Genomic DNA, 23693 nt, shown 5'->3' on the forward strand with positions numbered 1-23693 from the left:
ACTCTCCAGTTGCACGTGTGTTCCTGGGAGCTGATGTGGTCAGGAGCAGGATGCTCGATGCCAGTTGGGCTAGATGTGCTGGTGGCATAGCAAAAGGCTGAATCCTGAGAACATGTCAAAGGGAGGGAAGTATCTCAGCAGTGTAGGGAGTGGTGGGGAAAGCTGTGAGCAGCACACAGAGCTTGACAAATGCTGGCAAATTGTGCTGTGGAGATGTGAGACACCACCATGCCAGCTCTCCGCTCTGCCCTACTGATGAAGGAGTTGAGGTACATTAGTTGCACAAACACATGTTCCTTTCTGCTACCTGTGCAATGGGGACAGACGCTTCCAAGGAGGGCTCAAGGGGAGTGGTGGCATGTCGAAACCCCGCAGCAAGTTTTGTCAGACCTGGGCCCGAGACTGGAGCTTCTAGCCTGCTCTGTGCTTACCCTCCTCAGAGGATGCTCTTTCTGCTGTCTCTGCAAGCCCAAGTGCCATCCCGCTGTCCAGGGACTGCTGGCACAGGCCTCTTACACCCAAGAGCTCTTGCCAGACTGTCGCCTGTCAATGCTGATCGCTTTCCAGCAGATGGCAAGCTCTCCTTGTCGATGCACCCAACAGGAGCAGCGTTCCTCAGCCTTGACAGCTCCTTCTCTTAGGAGACAAGCTGTCCTGGCTCCTGCAGGGCATCTTACAACAGGAGTGGATGGTGCCCTGTGATGTTGTGCAAACACCCTGCCGTGTTCTCACATTTCATCCTTCATCCCCAGCCAGGAGGTGATCCCTCGTACACCAAAAACAAAAAACAGAGCAGGTTCAGGAAAGCTGCTCCCTGGGGCCCTGTATGCCAACTGGGTGCCGGCACAGGCTCTGCCAAACCCTCTTGAGAAACTTTAGGCCAGAAGTGCCTAGAGAAACACAGCTGTGCTAGCCATGGGCTATAAAAAGACTAGGGGGCTGCAGCTTTTTTGGACATCACAGAAAAGGACAGTTTCTCCTCATTCTGGGGAGGAGAAATATGTTATTTCACTTCTGGGGCAAGCAGTCATTGGCTGCACCAAGCACTCTGCTAGGGATCATGGGTGATAAGGCAAAAAAGCAGAGCATGGTCTGTCTCCCCTGCGCTCTTACCAGCTGCTTGTAGGAAACTCACACCTGCAGCTCATTTTTTTCTTAACCTTTTCCTGTCTTTCCTGGGCAAAGCAAAGATCTGGAAATGGCTGGTGGGGTGATTTTTCCCTGGGTGCCGCTCAGGCAGGGCCCAGCGCAGCCCTGTGTGGTGTGCCTGAAGGCTGGACGCAAACAGGTTTCTCACTTGACACAGAACTGCAAAGCCCAGCTGCTCAGGATGGCTCCAGCTCCTGCCCCTGCACCCTGCAGGTAGGAGCCTGCCCTCCAGCAGCTCCTCTTGCTTTTACCCTGCCCCAGATGTGTATGCTTGCAGGTGGACAGGAACTCTTTGGAGGCAGCCAGAAGCTCAGCTGGCAGGAGTCAAGGTAAGCCGCTGCCCCCGAAGGTGAGGGCACCAGTGGTAACACTCACTCCCAAGAATGTCAGAGGTGTCTAAGTCTTCCTCCTGTTCTGGGGGATGGCTGCTGGAGCTTACTTTGATCCTGCTTCCAGGCCTATAAACGCTTTGCCTCCCTCTTCTGGATTGATGCCCAGGACTTTCATGTATGTGCTCGGAGTGAGGACTTCTCCCTTGGATTTCTCCCCAGGTTTTTTATGCTAACCTAAGAGCTTGATCTTATCCCTTTTAGATCCGTGTCATAGACAAGAAACAGGGAAAACACTGCTGCCTAGACTGCTTGGGACAGGAGGGAACCAGTTAGGGGACATGCACTGAGAGAAGCCTCTGCAAATCCCTTCACCACTGGCATGGGAGTTTCCAGGGGTGGAGCATCTACCACCTCTCTGGGCAACCTGTGCCAGTGTTTCACCACCCTCATGGTAAAAAATTTTTTCCTTATATCTAGTCTAATCTACCCTCCTTTAGTCTAAAACCATTGCCCCTTGTCCTGTCACAACAGGCCCTGCTAAAGAGGTTGCCCCCATCTTTCCTATAGTCCCCCTTTAAGTACTGGAAGGCTACAATAAGGTCTCCCCACAGCCTTCTCTTCTCCAGCTGAACAACCCCAACTTTCAGCCTTTCTTCATAGGAGAGGTGCTCCAGCCTCAGATCATCTTTGTATCCCTCCTCTGGACCTGCTCCAACAGGTCCATGTCCTTCCTGTGCTGAGAGCTCTAGAGCTGGATGCAGCACCATAACTGTCTTCTGTTGCTGGAGTGAGGTAAGCAGAGGAGGAACTGGGATATTTTGTTCCCTTTCAAGCTCATCTATCCAGTCATGGCCAGCTTCTAGCTGCTTTCTTTACCACAGCAGCTTTAGAGTGCTGTGCTAGGGGTGTGCAGCACATCTTCACTGTATCTTCAGAAAACGTGGTGCCCCTAGGATGTGGTGGGCCTAGTGCCTGCACAGGATAACTATACATGCATTTGTACTTGGTGTGGTTATACGGTGAGAGCTGCAATAGGAGGCCTTCCCTGGATCTAGGCAACATCTGCTATTGAGACAAGACAATCACAAAGCAGGAGTCCACAACACGTACCCAACCCATCTTCTCCACAAAGTGCTCGCACGCCAGCAAAGGCAACAAAGTCAGGCAGAAACTTCCTTCTCTTGCATTACAAGAGAGGGATGGGATGGGATGTACTGGGTCCAGCAGGACTGTTGCACATCCTCTCAATTTTGCCCTATATTGCAACATCGTGTGTTCTTCTGGACTCAGGGACAAAATAAGCACTTTTAGAGGAGGAATAACATTTCCTCACTGAGGCAGTGGATCTGCTCTTCACTCCTTCAGTGATATCAGGGACAAGGGAGGCACCAGCAGGGTGGGGGAACTGCCCGCAATGGGGCACTGCAGTCCTGCCAGCATCTCAGTAGGATCATTTTAAGGTTTCTCCATCTTGTTGCCCATGCCAGTGCTTTGGTCTGCTCTGCAGGGCACTTGATGACATTATTTGTAATTAATCACTATCCGTATGTGTTGTGGTGAGGTTTGGAGGCTGCACCCAGGTGACACTGAAGCTGAAGGGGGGCCCTTTACTGTTACTCCCTGTGACTTCAGTTTCTTGCTGTAGACTCACAGCCCCGCAGCTGCAGATACTGAGTGTCAGGGAGGCTCAGGAAACAGAAAATAAAATGACATGAAGAGGTCACAGCTAGCAGGCTCAGAAAACTTTTTACAATGCCTTCCCTTCTCACGTAAGGCCTCCATGTGAAATGTTTGATGGCAAGGCCTGCCCTGCTCACCACGCCCACGTGTGCACGTGCACAGCTCCATGCAAGGTAGCGAGTATTTTTTGCCGGTCTCTGAGCCGGTAGTGATGGGTGTTTAATGAAACAGGAACTACTGACTTGGGTATTTCCCATTCATGCCCTGACCCGTCTCCTGGCCTTGTCCTGCTCTGCTACACCATCTCAGCGGGCTCTGGGGTGGGCATGGTCAAAGCTGTTTGCCACCTGCTGCGGTGAGCATCTAGACTCCTCCCTGATGGCAGTTTGCTCTATGCTCAGCACTTCTTTGCTCCCTCCCAGGGCCTATGACACACATGAGCTCTGCTCTGAACTTCTCCAATGGTTTTGTACCCCCAGAACAAACCACCTTCTGATCCTCCTCCTGGTTCAGGCAGCAAAGGCCCCCAGAGCTCCTGGGAGCGAGACAGTGCTCAGAAGCAGGACCTCTACCTCTTCTCAAGGGCTGGTACTGTCTCCCCCTCTCTCTTCAAAACACTCAGATGACATCTCTGTTAACAGAGGGAATATGCCCCAGATGTTTTCCTGGCACTGAGGTGGACTGGCACAGAACAGCCATGCCTATTGAGCTCTCTTATCCTTCAAAATAGGTGACCATGTGCAACCTGCCTATCAGGAATGGTCTCTGGCACATCTTGACTCCCAGATCATACCAGCAATTGTCAGGAGAGTGCTGCTGGCCAGGGCCTGCTCTAACAATGTGGCGAAGCTCAAGTACCAGTGCCTAGGGACGTACCTGACCCTTCAACTCTTCTAGTCTGTACTTATCTGAAGACTCTCTTTGGAGCCAGTCTGCACCAGTATGCTAATCCTGCTAGCAGGCCATTTAGTTCCAGTACTGATCTTCTTCCTCTTTAGCTCCATGCCCTCCTTCTCTCAGCAATGCTCTTTTCCACACACCTCTTCTCCTTCGCATCACCACAGTGATGTCTCGTGCTCCAGCTGTCCTTCTCCTCTTTGGTAGTCTATAGAATTTGCTTCCTGTCTATAGTACCCCCATGCTGAGGTCCAGCTGGAGGTCTTGGACTCTTTACCCCATGCCAGCATCCTTACTGGACCGGTGGAGGAGAAGTTGTTCCTCCAGTGCAAACCCACTGTAAAAATATTAAAGAACTGCTTCCGTCTTTTCAAATGGACTTTATTTAACTAAGTCTCGCTCGTGCCCCATTTCCTTATGAAATCACAGCACTGTAAGTTACAGTCAGACCCTGGAGCATCTCCAGTGCCTGAGGCACCAGCGCAGTGTCCAGTAGGTGATTGTGCTGTATCTACCCTGGGGATCCTAGCAGGGGACACTGGCACCAAGCACCAGGGACGAGTCCAAGTCTGCGAGGTCTTCTCAGCTCTTCTGGTATGTGTTGATCCTTGTCTCGCTCACCCTCACCTTCCGTCTCTTCCCTCTTTACCTCCTCTCCCTTCTCCCGTTTGCGCAGAACTAAAGGACACTCAAATGACCACGTACTCTTCTATTCCGTCCTTGCTGCAGCACTTTGCTGTGTTACCCATTCGAGGTGTCAGCTCCATCAAGCGAGGCCACCCCTTGTGCCGTTGCACAGCATAGCCACGATTTTGGCAGGAACCCTTAAGTGCTACTACTACGGAAATAAATAATTAATCATTATTATTTTTGTGTATCTGTGAGTCTTCTCTAATAGGTCTTGATATTATTATGGTGCTGAAGACAGGCTGAAATTAGATAATACTACACTCAGCTGCATCTATTCCCTTGGAAACACAGGTAAAAATGCATTTAATTGCTCTCCAGTGACAATGAATATTCATTAATATGCCACAGACGTACACTTGATTTGAAAATAAGGGCAGTAATTAAAGAGCTATTAAGGTTAAAAAGCAACAAAGGAAATTCATCTACCGAAAGAGCTGTTCTGGGATCAGCCCCTAACCTATACGTGCATGGATAAGCACAGGCGGCCTGAGCTCTTCTACGTTATTTTACATATTGTGGGACTGTGGGGTCTGCCCTCCCTCCCAAGCTCTGTCATCTGGAAATGTCCTGATGCATTCAGAGTTCATTCTTCCAGCTCTCTTATTCTCTGGCTCGTACCTGCTCACATGCTGCTCCTGTGATGTTAAACTGACGAGAAGTGGAGGGGAAACATTTTGTAGGGAAGGAAGCTATTTATAATCGATCAGTTATATTGATTATTAAAATAATCTTGGGGATCACTGGTCGTGATAGGTGCCTTGCTGTAATCTCTGAAAATCTCCATCCCGCGGGCCATGATATTAAAGTCGGGTTTCTCAGAGAGGTTTCACAAAGGTTCCTTTGCAGGGGTGGCTTGAGAAAGCGACCTGAGCAGCGCATGTTGCCTGTTACGAGCGAGTCAGGAGAGCTGTGCGTGGAGGGAGGCAAGGCAGAGCAGTCGTGTCCAAGGGCAGCGGCAGCACCCCAGGACCAAGTGGTCGCATCACTTGGTCGTGGCCAGGACAAACCCTGTGCCATCTCACCCACCGTGTCCCAGCAGCCTCCTCCTTTTCTGGGGAGGGTCTCTCAGACTAGTTTATGCCCCTGAAGAAATTACAGCAGAAACTGAAGCAAATCAGGTGGAGAGACAGAGTGTTATTTAATTTCTAACCCAGCAGCATAATGGTAAATAGAAAAGTGAATCGACCCATTGGGCTGGTGTTTCAGGCCACTCGGTGAGCAGAGTTCGCTGAGTTTACTCACGAGAGTAAACTCGAAGCAGATAAACCGCGTCTGCCTTTGCCCTAAGCTAACGCGCCTGTCGGCCCAGCGGCGCGCGGTGCAGACGCGCGTGTAAAGCGGGTGCGGGAGCCGAGGCCCGCACCCGGTCCCGCGCCCTCGCAGCCGCCTCGGCAGCGCTTCCCTCGCCTTCGCGGGTGCCGGTGTCGCGCAGGGCAGCTCTGAGCTGGCCGCGCCTCGCCGGGCTGATCGATTTCCTCGCAAATAAGTGATAAAGTTGCATTTTTTTTTTTTGCCTGGGTTGCTGGTTTTGATGGAGGGGGGATTCTGTGGGGGTTTTTTTGTTCTGGAAAAAATTACAGTTCCGTGCTTTAGGCAGTGTGTTGCTGGTTCAAGCTAGCGGGTTTTATCCTTCTAAGAAGAGGGGCTGCCAGTGTTTGCTTTTCTCAGAAGCCTAACCTGAGACTTGTCGACGGCAGGGGAGCGCGGTGTCTCAGTTCTCACTACCTTTAATCCGTTTCGCGCCCCTCGGCTGCATTCTGCGGTGACTTTCGCAGGACTGACGACACCGGCGCCGGCGGAGTCGGCGTGTTTTGCCCTGAGCACCTCGGCGGGGGGGCTGGGGCGGGCGCCCGCGGGGCCGCACCGCTCACTCCCGGCACCTCCGACTCCCGCCCCGGGCCCGCCTCTGCCCCAGAACCGCTTCGGCTCCGCCGCCGCCGCGACCTCCCCCTCCCCGGGAGGGGGTGGGGGGTGTCGGTGCCGCCGCTGCCCGGGCCGTGCCGCGGGGGTGGGGGCTCCCGGCGCCGGGGGAGGCCGCCCGCCCGCCCGCCCGCCCCGGCGCGGCCCCTCCCCTCGGCGGCGCTCGCCTCCCCGCGGCGGCGGAGCGCGGGCGGCAGAGCGGCCGGACCCGCTGCGCGCAGCCCCGCTCCCCATGGCGGCGGCGGCGGCGGCGGCGGCCCGGGCGCGGCGCGGCGCCCGGCTGAGCGCGGCGGCGCTGCTGGCGCTGCCGGCCCTGGCGCTGCTGGCGCTGACGGCCGGTGGCGGCGGTGAGGGGCGGCCGGGCTCCCCGCCGCCGCCGCCGCCGCTCCCGCTGCCGCCGGGCTTGCGGGAGGAGCTGCGGCAGCGGCGGCGCGACCTGCGGCGCCTGGCGGCGGCTGCGGCGGGCGGCGGGGAGCCGGCGGCGGGCGGCGGGCTGGGCTGCGGCGACCTGAGCCTGGCGACGGGCGTCAGCGTCCTGGGCTGGGGCTTCACCAAGGTGGTGGCGCGGGCGGCGCTGGCGGGCGGCGGCGCCGTCGCCCTCAAGTCGGTGCACGGGGCGGGCCGGGAGGTGCGGCAGTGCCTGCAGCGCTACGGGGCGCCGGCCGGCTGCCGCCGCCTGGCCGCCTACAAGCTGCTGAAGGAGGTGACGCTGCTGCAGCGCCTGCAGCACCCCGGCATCGTCCAGGTACGGCGGGGGGGGGGGGGGGCGCGCGGGCTGCGCCCCCCCGGTACGGGAATCGGGCGGGGGGCGGGGGGGCGGCTGCGGCTCGGTGCCCCGTGTTGCCCCTCGGTGTCCCCGGGCGCCCCGGAGCCGCTGGCTGCGACCTGACACTCGCTCCTTCTGTCCCGGCAGCTGCACGGGCAATGCTACGATACTAGCGGCGATCCTGAAATACGGGTCACAGCGATGCTGGAGCTGGGATCCCCCCTGGAGATGATTCAGCTTCTGCAGACCCCCTGGGAGGAGAGATTTAAAGTAAGAAAACGGTGCAAAGGGACTTTTATCAGTCGCTTTTAGACCGCAAACTGGGTACACGCGAAGAGCCCGTGGTGGCTGCTGGGGCGAACGGGATTCTCCTGCTGACGCTCTGTTTGCTCCCGCAAATTGTCCTTAAGTCGTTTTGCTTTCGCTCCTTTTAAATCACATTAAAATAGCCCTAGTCTGGTGTCTCGCTCTTATATCCCTTCCGTCTAAAGGGATAGATATCTCTTGAGAGAGATACATCTGGGAGGAAGGGGCCACAAAATCGTGCTCAGGGCTGGGGTCGTGTAATGCCCAGCATTACACTGTATCTCTATATATTGTTCCACCCCACAGAGGGGCTTTCTTAGCAGGGCCCCTCAGCGGGCTGGGTCTGACTTGGCCAGCCACCTCGCCGCGCTGTGGGGCTGTTGTTCGCTGCGTACTACCTATTCTAGGCAGCAAGCTGAGCAGCCTGTCTCTCCCCACGTGTTTGTATGATGTTTCTGATCTTAGCCCTTCAGGTATTACTGTAGTAGGAACACTACTAAACTGCTTTCCTCCTGTTGTAGGTGCTAGAATGACATCCCTGTTAGTGAGATCTGCTTTGTCTCCTAAGCATCCCGCAAAGGGGCTCTTAAGCTCCCCAGGAACATAAATGACTTACGACATGGCACTTGTTTTGGTTATAGCTTGTATTACAGTTTGCCTCGAAGTCTCCGTTGGGGGTTCACTACTACTTGTTCGGTTCCCAGGAGGAAAGAGAGTATCAAGTAGAAGCGTGGGTACCTTAATGTCGATGAGAAATGCTTTGGGCAAAATAAAAACGTGACAAAAGTCCCGAAATAAAATCCCTGCCTGCATGTGGTCCTCAGTGTTGAAGAGGAGCCTTGCAGTCCGAGCCAGAGGGGGAGCGTGGCAACTGTGCTCGCTCAGCCGTGGGATGAGAAGCTGGGATTCTTGTGATGGCTTCACTAATGAAGATAAAATAGCGTCAGAGCTTCCAGAGTAATTTCTCTTGGCCTGTGGAGTTTCACTTCCACTTACAGACTATTTCAGACTGGCTTCTACATAGCTTTCCCAGCACCTCATCTTCTCAAATGTGCCAAAGTCTGTGGAGCTAGAAACCCGTGTTTCATCATGTAATCCATGATGCTGGATTAGCATCACGGTAAGGTCTTGTACAGTGGCATTAAGATTTTAACAGTCTTTTGACTGATGAAGACGCTAATTCAGAATTTATACTGGTACTCTCTAGTCCTGTTTCCTAATTAGGGTGTCTAAACAGATGGGATTGCCCTCTGATGAGCCATATCAGATACCAGCGATTCTGCGAGCTGTTCCAAAAGGACAAACCCTCGTGCCTGCACAGATCGCTGTTGGAGGCAGCGAGGGGTGGTGTGGGTCTGCTGCGGGGTGGCACACCTAGCTGACGATGCAGTCTGATGCCAGGGCTCCCGATGCTAATTGAAAACTGTTGCAAAAAGCTACTTGAACAAAGTGCTGGTGCAGTATAAATGCGCTCTTCTAGCTCTAGTTTGTTCAAAAATTGTTTACTGAGTTGTCTGCTGGATCAGGTATAGTCTGACCTTTCCCTGCTGCCAGAAAGTTGACATAAAAGCAGAAAAGCTGGCAATAAATACATTGCATGCTTTGGCTAATTCTTCAGAAGCACGATTGTGTGCCCAAATTCATACTGCTGAGTGATGTAGCAAGGCATGAATCTGGTATTAATGACCATGGAGCCTCAGTCTGTATGGAGCAGCATGGGGGAAGGGAGGGGAATGTATTAATTCTATGCCAGAGTGGGAAAAAACCCTTCTGATTTCAGCTAGCAAATAAATATAGCTCCTGAAACATGAAGGCTGCTATTGTTTTCCTCACAGCTTTCTCCTCTAGTTCCTCTAACTGCAAATGTCTTTTTTTGTATATGCCCATTTTTAAAAAATGTTGCTAAACTACTTACCGCAGTCAAATCCTGTGGCAATGTTGATAATAAATTTTGTAGCACACATATAATTATCTTTTAAGTACTATACGCTTTTTTTTTTTTGCCTTTAATTTCAATGAATGCCCTCCCCTTTGTTCTACTTCCAATTTAATGGCTGGTTTTCATCTGTTTTTCCCATGCATATTCATCTTCTCTTTCTCAGATTTGCCTGAGTCTTGTGAGACTGCTGTTTTACTTGGCACATTCCCCCCTGGGTTCAATAGTCCTCTTGGATTTCCAGCCGAGGCAGTTCGTTATGGTGGATGGAAACCTAAAAGTGACAGACTTGGATGATGCCAGCACTGAGGAGCTGTCATGCAAGGAAGATAATGACTGCACACTCGACTTCCCTGCAAAAAGCTTTCCTCTCAAATGCTCTGTGGTTGGGAAATGTGAAGGAATAAATGAAAAGAAGAATCTTTTCAATGCATATCGGTATGTCCAGGATGTTGGGGGGGAAAAATCTGGTGTGGTTGAGCTCACACTCTGCCATGTAGCCTCTAGCATCTCGCATTTCTCCCATGCAGTGTTTCCCCCTGGTTGAGGATCGCTTTGAAGCAGGTTTATTTTCCTTATAAGGCAGGAGAATAGTGTAGTTGTTGTCTGGTGAGAATGCAGGCAGCTTTCCTCTGCTGCTCCTTTTCCCCAGTGCCCTCTAGAAACTTGCCCCAAAGGTTGCACCTGTGAATTTATTGTTTGCCAAACAAGCCCTGGCATTTGACATCCATGGGCTATGTTTGCTGAAAACAGTGGCAGCGCAGGCTACCTGCCAAAGCCCACCAGCTTATTACTGCCTTGCTGCAACGATCTCATCCCTGGTAGAACAGGAGTTTTCTAGAAGGTTCAGGGAATGAATAGGGGAGTGTCCAGCCTTTCCAGGCTTAATAAGAATGCCAAACCTTTCCAGGGCAAGGGCAAGGTCTTGCATGAGTCGTCTTCTATACAGGTCTTTTTTTCATGGGAAATCCATTGCTTAGAGCCCAGAAATGGCCCTGCAGAATGAGGGAAAGCTCCACTGCATGAGCCTTTGCAAGGTAGATTCCACGCGGTGCTTGGCTGCACGCTGGGCTGCAAGGACCAGTGTTTCAGCCCAACTCACAGGAACGGTCTGTGAGATGCCCGTGAAGTGCCCAAACACAACTTCATAACCAGAGCGGACTTACTAATTTCACATGGATAATTGCGTCATGGGAAAATGTAGACAACTTAGTCACTAGGGAAATTAAGCCACTGTATTCTGATCAGTTTGTGGGATTTTTTGCAGGTATTTTTTCACCTATCTTTTGCCACACTCTGCACCACTGGCTTTGCGGCCTTTTTTGAGTGATATTTTGAACGCAACAGGTACCAGCTAATATTAATAAAAACTCTTTATTAGAGGTCTGTGAATGGTATTTCATTGAATTACTCGTCTTTGTCATCTCTTTCTTTAAATGTAGGTGATTTACGATATGGAATAAATGAAACCCTGAAAGCTTTTGAAAAGGTTTTACATCTGTACAAGTCTGGGCTCTATCTGCAGAAACGACCTCTTCATTTAAAAGGTAAATGATTTTGAATGCTTTAAGTAATGTAACTACTGAGGGAGCAAGGAACTTGGTAACTGGTCAAATTCTGATCTGCCATACATTCGGGCAGTACTTAGTCACTAGGACAAGTGTCTTTTCTTGAGCAGCATGTTGTTGTTTCTTCATGGGAGCTCTGCAAGATTGCATTGTTTTGCAAAGTAAATGCAGTGCAGACAACCTGGCCTACACGTGGACATAGGTTTGGACTGCTTCTAAATACTCCTCTCATAATGTGCATCAGTGTTCCAAGTGAATATATTTGGGACAGCTTAAGCAACTAGACCAGAGCAGCGAACCGAGTCTCTCATGTCCCTCTTTGGGGTTACCTTATCCTCTGGACCAGTAGGTGAGTTTTCCAGGCTTATATTGAAACCTCCCGATTTACTTGGTGGCTTTTGACTGCTGACACATGTTGTTATGGGAACGTACAGTGGGGAGGTCTCAACACCGAGACGAGTGTGGCAAAGTAGCTAGGGCCTTGGTACGCTCTAAATGTCTTTTTTTCTGAAGACCATCCTGTTGGACTTGTGGATGGATAAATGGGCCTCTGTGAGGTCCATTCCTCTGAAAAGGACTCATTCAGTGGTAGAGATGAGGCTAATCAAAAAGAAGGCTTCAGAAGTCCAGCGACTTCTTTGTCTTTCTTTGGCTTACGTTTTCCTGAGCGTTCACTGGCGATGGTGGGGTGATGATGGTGGCTTGTGGAAGGAAATGTCTTTATGTGTGAAAGAACTGGAATTTGTGGTTATGAACAAATATATCCAATCATTTGCACTGAAGGACCAGCAGCTTTAACAGGAATTGGCAGTATTTTCCAACAAGACCTACCCGTTGGCTTCACAACTGGCCCAGTAGCAATGTGCCAAAACGATCACCATCCTAGAGGTGTGGGAAGGTGGCGAGAGGCTCTGAGCAGTCTGTGAACATCACCTGCTCAGGCTTGTCAGGTCTTTTATATTGCTCTGGAGCAGGATCTGCCTCCCTTTCCTGCAGCGGGGTTCCTAAATCTCCTGTACCTGTGGGTGGCACCATGTGGGGTGGATCAGTGTGTGCCCCGCATAGCTCGGTGCTGGATCTGTGATGAACTGGTTCTGCTGTTGGGGCTCAGCTGTAGGAGAGGCCGTTGTGAGGCTGGCTTTTCTGGAGCCCTTCTAGAAGGGTGGGTCTGCACAGCAGCCTCCTCCTCTCACCCACCCCTGCAGTCGCTCCCCTGACCCTTCACCTTTGAGAGCTCTGCCCCCTCTCTTATATCCATGGAGGAATTGCTGTTATGCAAAGCTAAACGCCAGGATTTGGGTTTCTTTTAACTTTGCAGGTCCACCTACTCCACCTAAGCAGGTCAGTCCAATCTACCACTATCTTTTCTTTAAGAGTTCTTTAAGAGTTTCGCTGAAGTGTGAAATACTAAGTTGTAACTAGTCTCTGAAAGTGCACTTAAAGAGTTTCCCTAAATACCCTCTTTCTGTTCCCCTAGACTACATTTCCTTAAAGGGCTTCCGAATGGTGGAAGGAGAAGACTACAAGTGCTGGCCCTCCTACAGCCACCTGGGGTGCCTGCTCTCTGTTCACAGTGCCGAGGAAGCCGCTGCGATCTGTAACTCCCAGTCGCAGTGTCAAAGTTTTATTGTCACCCAGCAGAGGACATGGACAGGTGAGCTTGGGCAGGTGTGACAGGATGCTGCCACATGGTGCGAGTGGGGATGCTGCTGCTGCTCTCCTCTGTAGTGCCTTGCGTCTATGGGGGCATATAAAAGCTGCCTTTCTTATTCTCAAGATCAGATAGTTGCTGCGGTGGGCATCCAAGGATCGCCTGAGGATTTGTTAGGACACAGAAGGGAAATTATATTCTCCTTTGGCAGATTCTTTCCTCTATAAATTTTGCACAGGACTGCTAGATATTGTTAAACAGTTACTTATTTCATGCAGAGATGGCTTCACTTTGGTGTTAGGCTAGACAATTCCTGTGGTAGGTGTAGTTTGCAAAAAGCTGTGGGGTTTTTAGAGATGAAAGAAGCTATGTAAAAGAAGGTGGTTACTATTGTTATAATTAAAAGAATCATAGCTTACAAGTTGTTATCCCCTTTATCAAAACTAAAGCCCCAAACCAATGGATTTCAAAAATGTCCCTGTAATTAGCTCTGATTATAGCCTCTTATGGTTAGCATGCTTTCAGAATTATTATAAATTACCTTATTTAGCTGACATTTAAATCATGGGCTAAATTGTTAATTAAAAATGAAACACCAAATGAGGTAAATGAGTCTTTTCAGCAATGGTGTTGCAGCAATTGCATCTTCTCGGCTCACATGACATATTAAAAAAAAATCCCAAGACTACCAAAAATGCAGCTCTTCCGTGGGTTTGTGTGCTATTGGCATGTGGCAAACTAGTGACCTATGAGTGCTTACACTGATGCAACATAAATCTGTCTGAGCCGGTTTCACACCAGCAGTGGACTGTGTGAGTTGTGCCTAATGCATCACATCTGGCTTCCTCACGGGGTGGCTGTTGGTGTCTTTGGTGCCTGACTGGAAGGAACCCCGCTCCAAACAGCGGTGGGGATGCAGAAGCAGCAGCACACAGGACAGAAGACTCTTTCTGCAGCGCCTGGCTCAGCTGCTGATCCCTGCCATCCCACACTGTGCCTGCAGTCTGTTAGCATGTCCCTTGCTGAAATTTTTATTTCTCACACTTTTAAAGTGCATCTTTGCAAACGAAGATGCCAAAAGCCTGTGGCTGAAATGCAGGGTGCCTAACTTTGCTGTTCGGATTAATGAGAGCTGTGGGAACGTGCTAGTCCCTCTCTTAAGGCAACTCTGTAAAGCAAAGCAAGATGCAAAAGCCTCTGGGGCCCAATTTTGCATTCCTTGTGCACACTTAGTGAGCATCTGGAGTTTACTGGGAGTGTAAGACACATCTATGGCAGGATGGAGTGATGCTTGAGCAAGCAGTGTGTTCGTGTGTCTCTTGCAATAAATAGCATGGATCAAGGTGAACCCATCTCCTCTATTAAACTTGCATTTTTACTTCCTTTCCAGGGCGCCCACTCGCCTTGTTTCAGAGTAGACGGACTGATTTAATACCGGATGCTAACGCTGTAGTCTATATTAAACGATCAGCTTCCTCAGGGGAAAGACTTTAAAGACAATGAGATCACATAATATGATCCTGGGAGGAAAAAAACCACTGGGAAGAATTTCATCTGCTGAAGAGAATGACACATTTTATTCTGCTTTCGGATGGGATCTCCTTGCCAGCTCAGGGTCAAATGCTGCTGTCTCCTTGATCAAAGCTCAGATTTCTCATTGCAGCCCTGCTAGCTTCTTTATCTGTTCCCACACTGCTGTTCTGCATAAGCACTCCCAGTTTTAGTCAAGTGTCGCTAGACTGTGCAATACCTAGCCTTGCTGCTTTCGTAACCAGCTTGTCAGCCAAGAAATAGAAATAGCTGCAAGGGATCTGGCTTGGGTAGGCTTAGTTAGTTCAGTCACCTCCAAAAACCTATGAATACGCACCTTGGAGAAGGCAACAGCTCCTTGTGCAGCTGCCAACCAGGATTTCATACCACTGCAAGTGTAAAGGACTGGATTTCAGTGATGGGGCCAAGGTTGCAGGGTTGGGATCCTTAACCAGAGGTTGATGATGGGGATGGTCTTCCAAGGAGGGTCCTGATTCAGTTCCTTCCAGGGCAGGGGAGGGAGGCAGTTTATAGATCAACTCTGGAACCAAATGCCAGGATGTTTGGTTGCAGGATTTAGGTTTGACCCTAAGTGATTTGTAATACCACCTCCCATGTATCAACCTTGAAGGTTTTTCTGTGTTACTTTCCGTGAAAGAGCAAGACATTAAAATTATTTATGTGTAAGGCATTACTCTGTATGATAAAGAATGACTATGCTTATTCTAAGCATGCTGTGAAATGGTTTTCTTTTTTACTGTCTTATGTCTTTACTGCAACCAAATGAACAAATGCAAGTGTTCCCCACCTTCAGCTCACCTAGTGTCATCAGCTGCTCCTGAGGACAGCCTGTGAGTGGTCTTGGCAGTGTACGAATGTGCCCAGGTCCCTTGGACACTTAGGTCCTGGGGGACGCTCCGTGGCTGCGCTTGCGGGCTCACAGGTGTTGAAGAGGCAGTGTGGTCCCAAGAGACTCCTGCATCTGCCTTTCACTAAAAATGTAGACGTGGCCTCTGAAAAATAGGTGAGAGTTAGTATAATTTCAGGCTGTTAGAGCTGGCAACATAATGTGCCACTGCCGGGGGTGCCTGGAAGCAGCGATCATACGGTACCTCTTCTGTAGCACAAAAAGCTACAAAGCACTTCAAAAGCCCAAATCACTGCTGACCTCACTCCCCACAAGGGAATGTCCTCGGCCTTGTGCAGGAGAGCCACGCTGCAGCCTCTGCGATGCTGCGTTGTTTTCCTCTTGGCCCACACTGCTGCGTGGAAATGGCTCTCGGGACACTGACGTTGACTCCCTTTAGTCTGCGACGGGGTGACTATTTCTGTGCAAGGACCTGCAGCAGCTGGGGTAACCCCGACTAAAGATGCCTGAGCCCTTGCCTGGGGTGGTGCTGTGTTTTTCATGATCTTGTCCTATGTTTCCTAGTGCAGGATCTCACCTTTCAGCTCGTTAGTTCTCTATTAACCCACAGCGATGCCATTACATGGGGGCTTTCTCATGCACTATAACCCCTGCTGCCTTACACTGAGGCTCGGGGGCTCTCATAGTGATACCAATTAATGAGAACTCCTAGTTAGCACAAGAAGGTGGCTCTTCCTAGTGACAGCCCCGTTCCTGCAGGCTTTGTGAAGGCAAGGCTTTTTAAATGGACAGCCACAGACCACTCTCTCCATTACAGTGTGTTCTGTGGAAGTTGAAGGAAAGGTCCTGCCAGGGGTCCACTATTGTTTTACATCAACCTCACTGATCAGGGCTTCAGGCATCTGCTGTGTCGTGCTTTACATTAGCAAGAGGTAATGAGAGTTTATTCCATATCTGTCAGCCTTCTGAGATACAAATCAGAAGTACATTCCCCAAAGCAAGGGCAAGGGTCATCCCCGGGTCGTTTCAGAGAGGAAGAAACAGAGACAATGCAGAAGTTGAAGCGATTCCAGTTTGCGTTAGACAGTTCTTCCCATCCTAAAAATCTCTCCTGGTAAAAAAATATTGTGTATTTTAGTCATGTGATGCTCCTTTCACATTGCAGATTTTTTCGTGAAGCTTTCATTGCACGGTTGCCTGCCAGGCAGTCAGGTCAAGCCCCTCGGCAGACGGTGCAGGGTACGGCAGCGTCACTTGTATAAATGCAGCTCCCAGCATCAAACCTGCAGTTAGAGCCTGGGAGCAGAGACCATATCATCCTGCCTTGAAAGTTTTAAGCACATGGTGCTTGACAAATAATAACAAAAAGATCAATAAAAAGGGAAGTCAGGCTTCAAAGAGTCCTAATGCTCAATCTGCTGTTGCCACAGCGAGTGGCTTTTGTAGGACATTTAGTCCACCCTCTGCAAATGAGGAGGTGCATTCTTAGAGCCTGGATCGCCATGAGCACATTCATCACACTAGCACAGGCAAACAGCTAGGGCACAGGAATACGTTCAAGTCCAATTCTGTTCATGTGGTAGAGACTTAGAAGATGCAGCAAATATGCTGGTAAAAAGTGTATGTACCCATTCTCCTCCTACCTCTGTGCAGCTGCCCATGGCATGTAACACCTGCTGGGCATGCCGGCTTCAGTCTGATCTGGGGTGACATCCCACTGCGGCCCGGTGGTACCCACCGAACGCTGGATGAGGGACAGGGAGGGAAAATGTTTTATCATGCTGCTACATCTAGAGCTATAGCTCAACATGCCTTTGAGGAAACAGTCACTGCAAAAAGCGCTTCCCACCCTGCTTTTACCCAGATTCTTGCTGTTATCATCTGCTAAGAAACCTTTTACAGTGGTTGTGCCACTTTAAAAGCATGTAGAATTAATTCTCTGCTAGCCTGCAGTAGGCAGTTGTGGCCCCTAAGCTTCTGGCAGCTTGCGAGCGGCTCGGGCGCCGCTTCTGTGCCAGGTCTGCGTGGAGCACCCAGGCTGCTCACAACCTGAAGGGCAGGCTACGGGAGCAAGCGTCTTCGCTACAGCTTTCGGGCGCATGTGGCTGTTTTGTAGTGCATTATGTTTATGTCCCAGCTCAATCTTTAATAATTCTGACCTTTTATTAGATGATAACTGCTTCAAGCAGCTTTAGACTTTCAGTGCCAGAGAGAATTTCAGTGCACGCCTAAAAACTGTATTTCAGTAACTACGGTACATGCAAAACTCAGTTATAAACATTTGTTGCCCTTAAAACTCCCAGTTGCTGGAGTCAATTTGTCTCTGCTGTCGCTGATCAGTATTTCAGCCACCATTGTGGAATATGTAACAGAGGAAAGTGCTTGGAAGGAAACAGCAGGGGATTGATTGCAATGGAAACCATGTGTGCTGGAGGAATAATATTTACCTAAATGTGTCTATCACTTCTTTCCAAAGGATGCTGCCATTAGGGGAGAATGGATATGAAAATGTTGCCTCCACAGATAAAAGTTAGGAATATATCTTTTTTAAACACTAATATTCTTAATTCCTTATTGTAATAACAGAGATAAAGCCACATCCATAGAGGACAATACCGTATTCCAAAGATATAAACCACAGTTTAATAAATAGCAACATATGCCGCATGACTCATGTTCCGTACGTTTGCACAGGCTTTTACATGACTGGTCACTTCATGACGGATTGAGGAGCAGAGCAAGGGGGACAGAGTCCAATAAAGAAAAAGCAACTCCTGGTGCATCAGGCAAGGTTCAAATAACAATGACAGTCATACCTGTGTTCTTACATGACATATTTTGCAAACTTCGGTGATGATCTAGGCAGCATTCAAACAGATGAACTTTCAGGTTGGTTTGGAGCATTTGATAAAAACAGGCACTTATCACAGGCGGCTGTAGGCCCAGATCACACATCTGGATTAATATTAATTTCTGTATAGTATCCTATACATCATGTACCAAGCACTGATGTTCGTGGCTAGAAGTCAGAGCACTTTGGTCCTCTTGGGTTGAAAGAGCTGGTTTGGGGTCTAGTTTGAGGAATTAGTGAAGTGTAACTCCAGTGCCCAGAATAGCCCATCACAATGGCTTGGTAGGACTTCGGAGTGAATCTTGCCCCCTAACTATTGCACTTGCAGCAGTCTTTCTCCCTGCTTCCATTGTCCCAGTGTACCAAAGTTTCACCAATAGCAATGTGGAGACAGTGGTAGTGAAGGAAAATTTGCAGAAGATAATTTTATGTGGGGGCAACCATGAGCCCCTCTGCCGTGTGTACTTAGTCCAGGGTGGTAGATTTGCCCTGGATGATAGTTCTTGGTTAATGAGAAAATGTGTCAGATTACATCGAACAGGTCTGGGTGCAGCAAGGAGGGGCGATAGCCAGAGGGAGTGGCTGCCGAACCCCTCTGCTTGAAATTCAGCTCCTGGCTCCGTGTGAGAGCACCAGGCAATGGCTTGTGCTTTGGAGCCTTTGGACCCTCAGCCATCCTGACTGTCCTGCTCAGATGACAAAAGTGCTGGGTATATTGGTAGGGAAGACTTCTCAACGCAGCTTTGGAGGAGATTGAGATGCTGATGGCTTTTTAAGAAATATATGCTTGGCCTTGCTGGACACCAACTTTTGTCCCTGCACTGCACCCACTACTGCAACTGCCCTATCCTCACCCACGCCCAACTACCATAACCACTATCCTCCCCCAGCCCCAAATCTATACCTGATGGCTGCACGCTCGTGTCTTGCCCTCCTGTCATTTACTCACCCCCCCCACTCCCCATGTGCTATCCCAGCCCACCTACTCCTTAACCCCCTGCAGAACCCCCCTCAACATTCACGCGCAGCCCCACAGCCTCCTACCCTCGCAGCCAACACCCAGGTGGTGGTACGGCTGGGGAACCCTTAGTTCCGTACTGTCGGAGGTGAAATAGTCCTGCCTGTAGCAGGAGGCCATGCCTGAAAGGTGTAACCGCAGGATCAGCCTGCCTTTGATTTGTAACCTCTCTCTTCTTTACCATCGATGATTTCTAGATTAGCAAGTGCCAAATACAGTGTAGTAATAGCCTCCTGCAAACAGCCAGGGTTAAAGCTGTGCGTTAAAACCACAGTGCCTTAACTGCATTGTGTTATTCACATGGTACATCACACCTTCCAAATCCAAGTCTAGACAAGGCTTAAGAAAATGCAAATTCCCACATTATGTTATGTTTACCAGTATTTATCCTCAAACCCCATCAAAATCAATGGGACTCTCTCATGGACTTTTTGACTGAAATCTATTGCCCTACTTACAGTACTAGAAACGTAAGATCCAGCCTCAAAATGACCACCCCACCCCCCCAAAAGCTACAAAATAAACACCCAAATTTCCGAACTCTTGTATCTGTAAGTTATATTTCCCACATAATGTCTTTAGCAAGTGAATTGTTGTTCTTTGCTGGGAAAAGCCCTGCTGCAAATTCCCTCATTGCTTCAGATGACAGATCAGAGAGTTCAGGCTTAGATTAAAAGCTTGATAATGAAAACTGGGGACACAAGTTAATCATCACATTGGGTAGCCATAGAGGCAGTATGAATGTCTTGGGAACACTTGAGTGCAAAGGAAATTCTCTCAGACCTCAGATGGAAAATGCCAAGAAACATTTCAGCATTGTTGCTGTGTCTCATCCAGTGCTCTTTCTTGTTTGTTCAGAGGAGTTGTGAACTCCCTCTCCTAATTAATCATGCCCTTGTTTGTTTCTTCTGATTCTTTAAATACAGAAGAAACAATTCACTGTCCCTCCCAGTGAAGTTAAGGCGACAGTTTGCATTTTTCAGGGCTTGACTATTTTACTTTGTCTAGCAGAACTATTGTTACATGACTATGATCATTACCATTACCTCTGAAACAAAGCAGCTTTACCAGCCTGAACTCACTCATCCTCTAGAGCAGTGTCAAACCCCAAAGTTTTACTGGCACAGCTAAAGGCTGGTTCAAGACGTACTCTGGAAATGGCCTAATCATTGCAATTGGCTTGTTTGTTTGCTTGCTGTATGGTAACAACAATTAAAGCCTCCTCTGAGACCCTTATAAATCAGCAAAATATTCTTTGCTCCACCTAGGGAATCTTAGGTAGAAGCCACTTCCAGCACAGAATAACTAACTTTTCCTTTGAAAAAAAAGGTAGTAGTGTTTAAGGACTGCATTTCATTAAATAGTATTTATTTTATTTTAAGCAAGTGCTTAATCTTTGAAAGAAATCAGTGATGTGTTATTTTAACAGTGCTTCCTCCATCTTACTAAGATAACATGGGAGCATACGGATTAGGCTCTCATTCTCACCTTCTCTGTTTTCCCGCTGATAGCAGCTGTCATTCCGCGCTAATGGAAAAGCCCACGTGCACATGCCGGTGGTGCTGCCAGGGTGAGGCAGGACGGTCTGCAAAGCCTCACAGCAAAGGACCCTGCAGGATGTCACCAAGGCTGTCAAGGTAGACGCCACCCATAGACAGGGAGATGGAGACAGCATCCTCCTTGTCACAGCCCCTTGCAGCATCACTCTGACGCTGCCCCACCAGGAGATAAGGCGGTGGCTGGGGCAGTGGCCAGTGGCTGGTGGCCGGTGCAGAGCTGTGCAGCAGGCTGGCAGCAGTCAGGCACTGACGGACTGTGCCTGCCTGTGGGAGGAGGTTGGAGGCACTGCGTGGAGGGAGGCTGCCCTCTGTCTCTGGCAGCGTGAGCGGAGGCAGAGCTCCAGCACCTACAGACCCAAACTGTGACCAGCTCCCCGTGTTTTGACATCTTTCAGCCCATGGTCTGAAGCATTGCCGCCCTAGGGCTGGATCTCATGGTGATTTCCTAAGAGGTGCAATGGCCAACGTGCACTGTAACTTCTGTTTTGAATACAGGTATCATGGGTTCTTTGTTTGGAGCCATTGTTTAGCAAAGGAGCTCCAGTCCTTTGTAGATGAGCTGTCTTGGGAAACGTGAATTGTTCCCATGCCAGGAACCAAATCAAAGTTGTACCTTCATCCTTAGAAGTGCAGTTTTACCTTGCCTGACCCTCCCATCCTCCGGAGGACCCTGAACTTGACAAGATGGGCTTTGCACATTCATGCACAGGAAAAGAATGGGGAGAACAAACAAAACACCCCACCCTCTTCCACTTATGTAAGATCAGAAAGAGAGTGTAGGCTAAGCCTGGAGGACTGGATTTATGGATTCAGGAGAACCTAGTTATTAAAATGTTATGAAAGTTTTCCTCGCCTTTAAATGCATAAATATGCAGATGAAAGGAGCCATGTGATCTGGCCGCTGGCCATGCTGCTGCAGGCTCAGCCTAATTATCAGCTGCCAGCTCCACTGCTTTTTAAGTGGTGAACATGATTAAAGATGCACAGACAATTGAAGAAAGTTAGATCGGTTCTTACAAGGCCTGCTTCTATTTTATAACCACATGGCAGCTTGGCCTTGAGACTGAATATGCCCTTACAAGCTGAGGGAGAAGAGTTCTGCTGATCAGCCGGTTTCTTTTCAACCACAAGCTCCACATGCTCTTGAATTCATCATTTTCATAGCAAGTTATTTGCCAAGGCAAACTGCTCTCCTCCCCTGCTCTGACAAAAAGAGGGCTCTGAAGGGGTGGGAAGGAGGCAGGTAGGACCATGCCAGCTGAGAGGGGGGTTCAAAACACTTCAGAAGCATGGCCTGAATATTCGGACTCTCCCAATCAGAGGTGCTAACTTGTCTCAAACGTGTTGTGAAAACAGGATTTCTGGAGCTTCTCCTTTCCCTTGGGACAGGAATTATCATCAAGAAACCCAGATGGTCTCATGCATTTGGGGGAGAGCTGCAGTCCTGTGGGTGGGACAAAGAACTGGGACTCTTCTTCCAGAGCTGCCAGGTTTCGAGCCGAGCGTCATTGCCATTGCAGCAACATCAAGGCCAAACAGTCTGGCAGCATCTACCCTTTTGTCATCCATATTCGCTGGGGGATGGAGCCTGGCTCTGCAAAGTGACAGACCCGTCAAGTCTCACACGTTGGGTGTGAACCTCGCACTGTGAATTTTTGCCGCAATACTTCCCACAGCTACAGCGGGGTCTTGTGCCTTCCTCAGGAGGGTCAGCACGGTGGATGTGACTGGTTCTGCCTGGGAGCCACTGTCAAGCTGCACCATGCTCAGGGGTTTGAAAAATGGCAGGCTTCTGACTAACTTATTTTACTGTTGTTTCATGGCTTTCCAGAAAGACATGTCTTTCCAAAAGACAAAGATTTGGTCAGATTTAACTCCACCATGGAGTGTGGCACAGCTGCCCCACATGGTCCTGGGAGCAAGTCGATGTCCGCGCAGCCACCCCAGCCCGTCCCCAGCCCAGCTGGAGTCACTGCACATTTGCACATCCCTTGGATGAACACAGCAGCTCCCTGCCACCTTGACTTGCTGTGGCTGTACATGGCAGATTGGTGCCCCTGCATTAGTCATCTCTGGAGGAGGCTGTTTCTTAAGTTGGCCACGTAGCAATTTGTGCTGGAAGGGAGCATCTTGATGCAGTCTAGTCAAGAAATCCTATCTCATGCATGTTCTCCTATTGCCTCAGCACCCAGGATGCTGTGCCCAGCCACCTCTGCCACGGGGGTGAGGTCCCATCCAGCATTTCATGGGCAGCTACAGAGGAGGCAGCCATCTCGGCTCTCTTTGTAATCAACAGACAGAAACAGGCCCTTTCTGGGGCAATGCATTTGACCTCTGTTAGATATCTACTCCTGCATGGGATGAATTACATCCTCAAATCACCTATTGATTATAGAAGCAGCCCAGGGTGATCAGTTCAGACACAGACATGTGAAATGAATCCTACTCAAGGAGCCTGGTGCTAATACTCAGCCGTGTAAGCGAAGAGGTATGGCTGATGCACTCCCTGTGCTGCTGGAAATGTGACTCTATCCTTCTGCTGAGATGAGGTCTTCATGTCAGAGGCTAGGGAGAGGGGAGCCAGGCTGTCTCCTTGCCCCCCTGATTTATGAGCTAGATACTCAGAGTCACTTCATCCTTTGAAAAGGAACAGTGCACAAATGAATGTAGCTCTATCTTCCCAAGATTAGGTCCTCCTCCAGTTTCTTGCTGATTTAACCACCTTCCAATAGATAAATCAATGGGAGACAAAGCTGGAAGATAAACCTGATTATTACATCTCCTGCCTGGGCAGCCCCCACGGCCTGCTGCCCTACTGCACCGGCTTTGGGTTTTTAGCCTACTTGTGTCATATTGTAGTTGTCAAGATATAAACCAGTTAAAGCAATGCAGCTCCTCTGTGCCAGAGTTATGCCTTAGGAAAGCCCCAGTATAATTTTGTGTTCCCTTCAAATGTTTCCTGTTTCACTGAT

The 23693-nt window shown here is 49.6% G+C and overlaps 1 protein-coding gene across 1 annotated transcript; it reads left to right on the plus strand.

Moving 5' to 3' along the window:
- Positions 1-97: 97 nt before the first annotated feature.
- Positions 98-15112, plus strand: LOC104046550 (extracellular tyrosine-protein kinase PKDCC). The gene is made up of 7 exons (XM_064460746.1): positions 98-7413; positions 7582-7704; positions 9843-10114; positions 10944-11023; positions 11119-11223; positions 12722-12898; positions 14286-15112. The coding sequence occupies exons 1-7, from the start codon at positions 6901-6903 to the stop codon at positions 14387-14389; spliced, it is 1374 nt and encodes a 457-aa protein (XP_064316816.1). The 5' UTR covers positions 98-6900; the 3' UTR covers positions 14390-15112.
- Positions 15113-23693: the final 8581 nt, after the last annotated feature.

This window comes from Phalacrocorax carbo, chromosome 9 (assembly GCF_963921805.1).
Source record: "Phalacrocorax carbo chromosome 9, bPhaCar2.1, whole genome shotgun sequence".
In the NCBI taxonomy this organism is placed as follows: domain Eukaryota; kingdom Metazoa; phylum Chordata; class Aves; order Suliformes; family Phalacrocoracidae; genus Phalacrocorax; species Phalacrocorax carbo.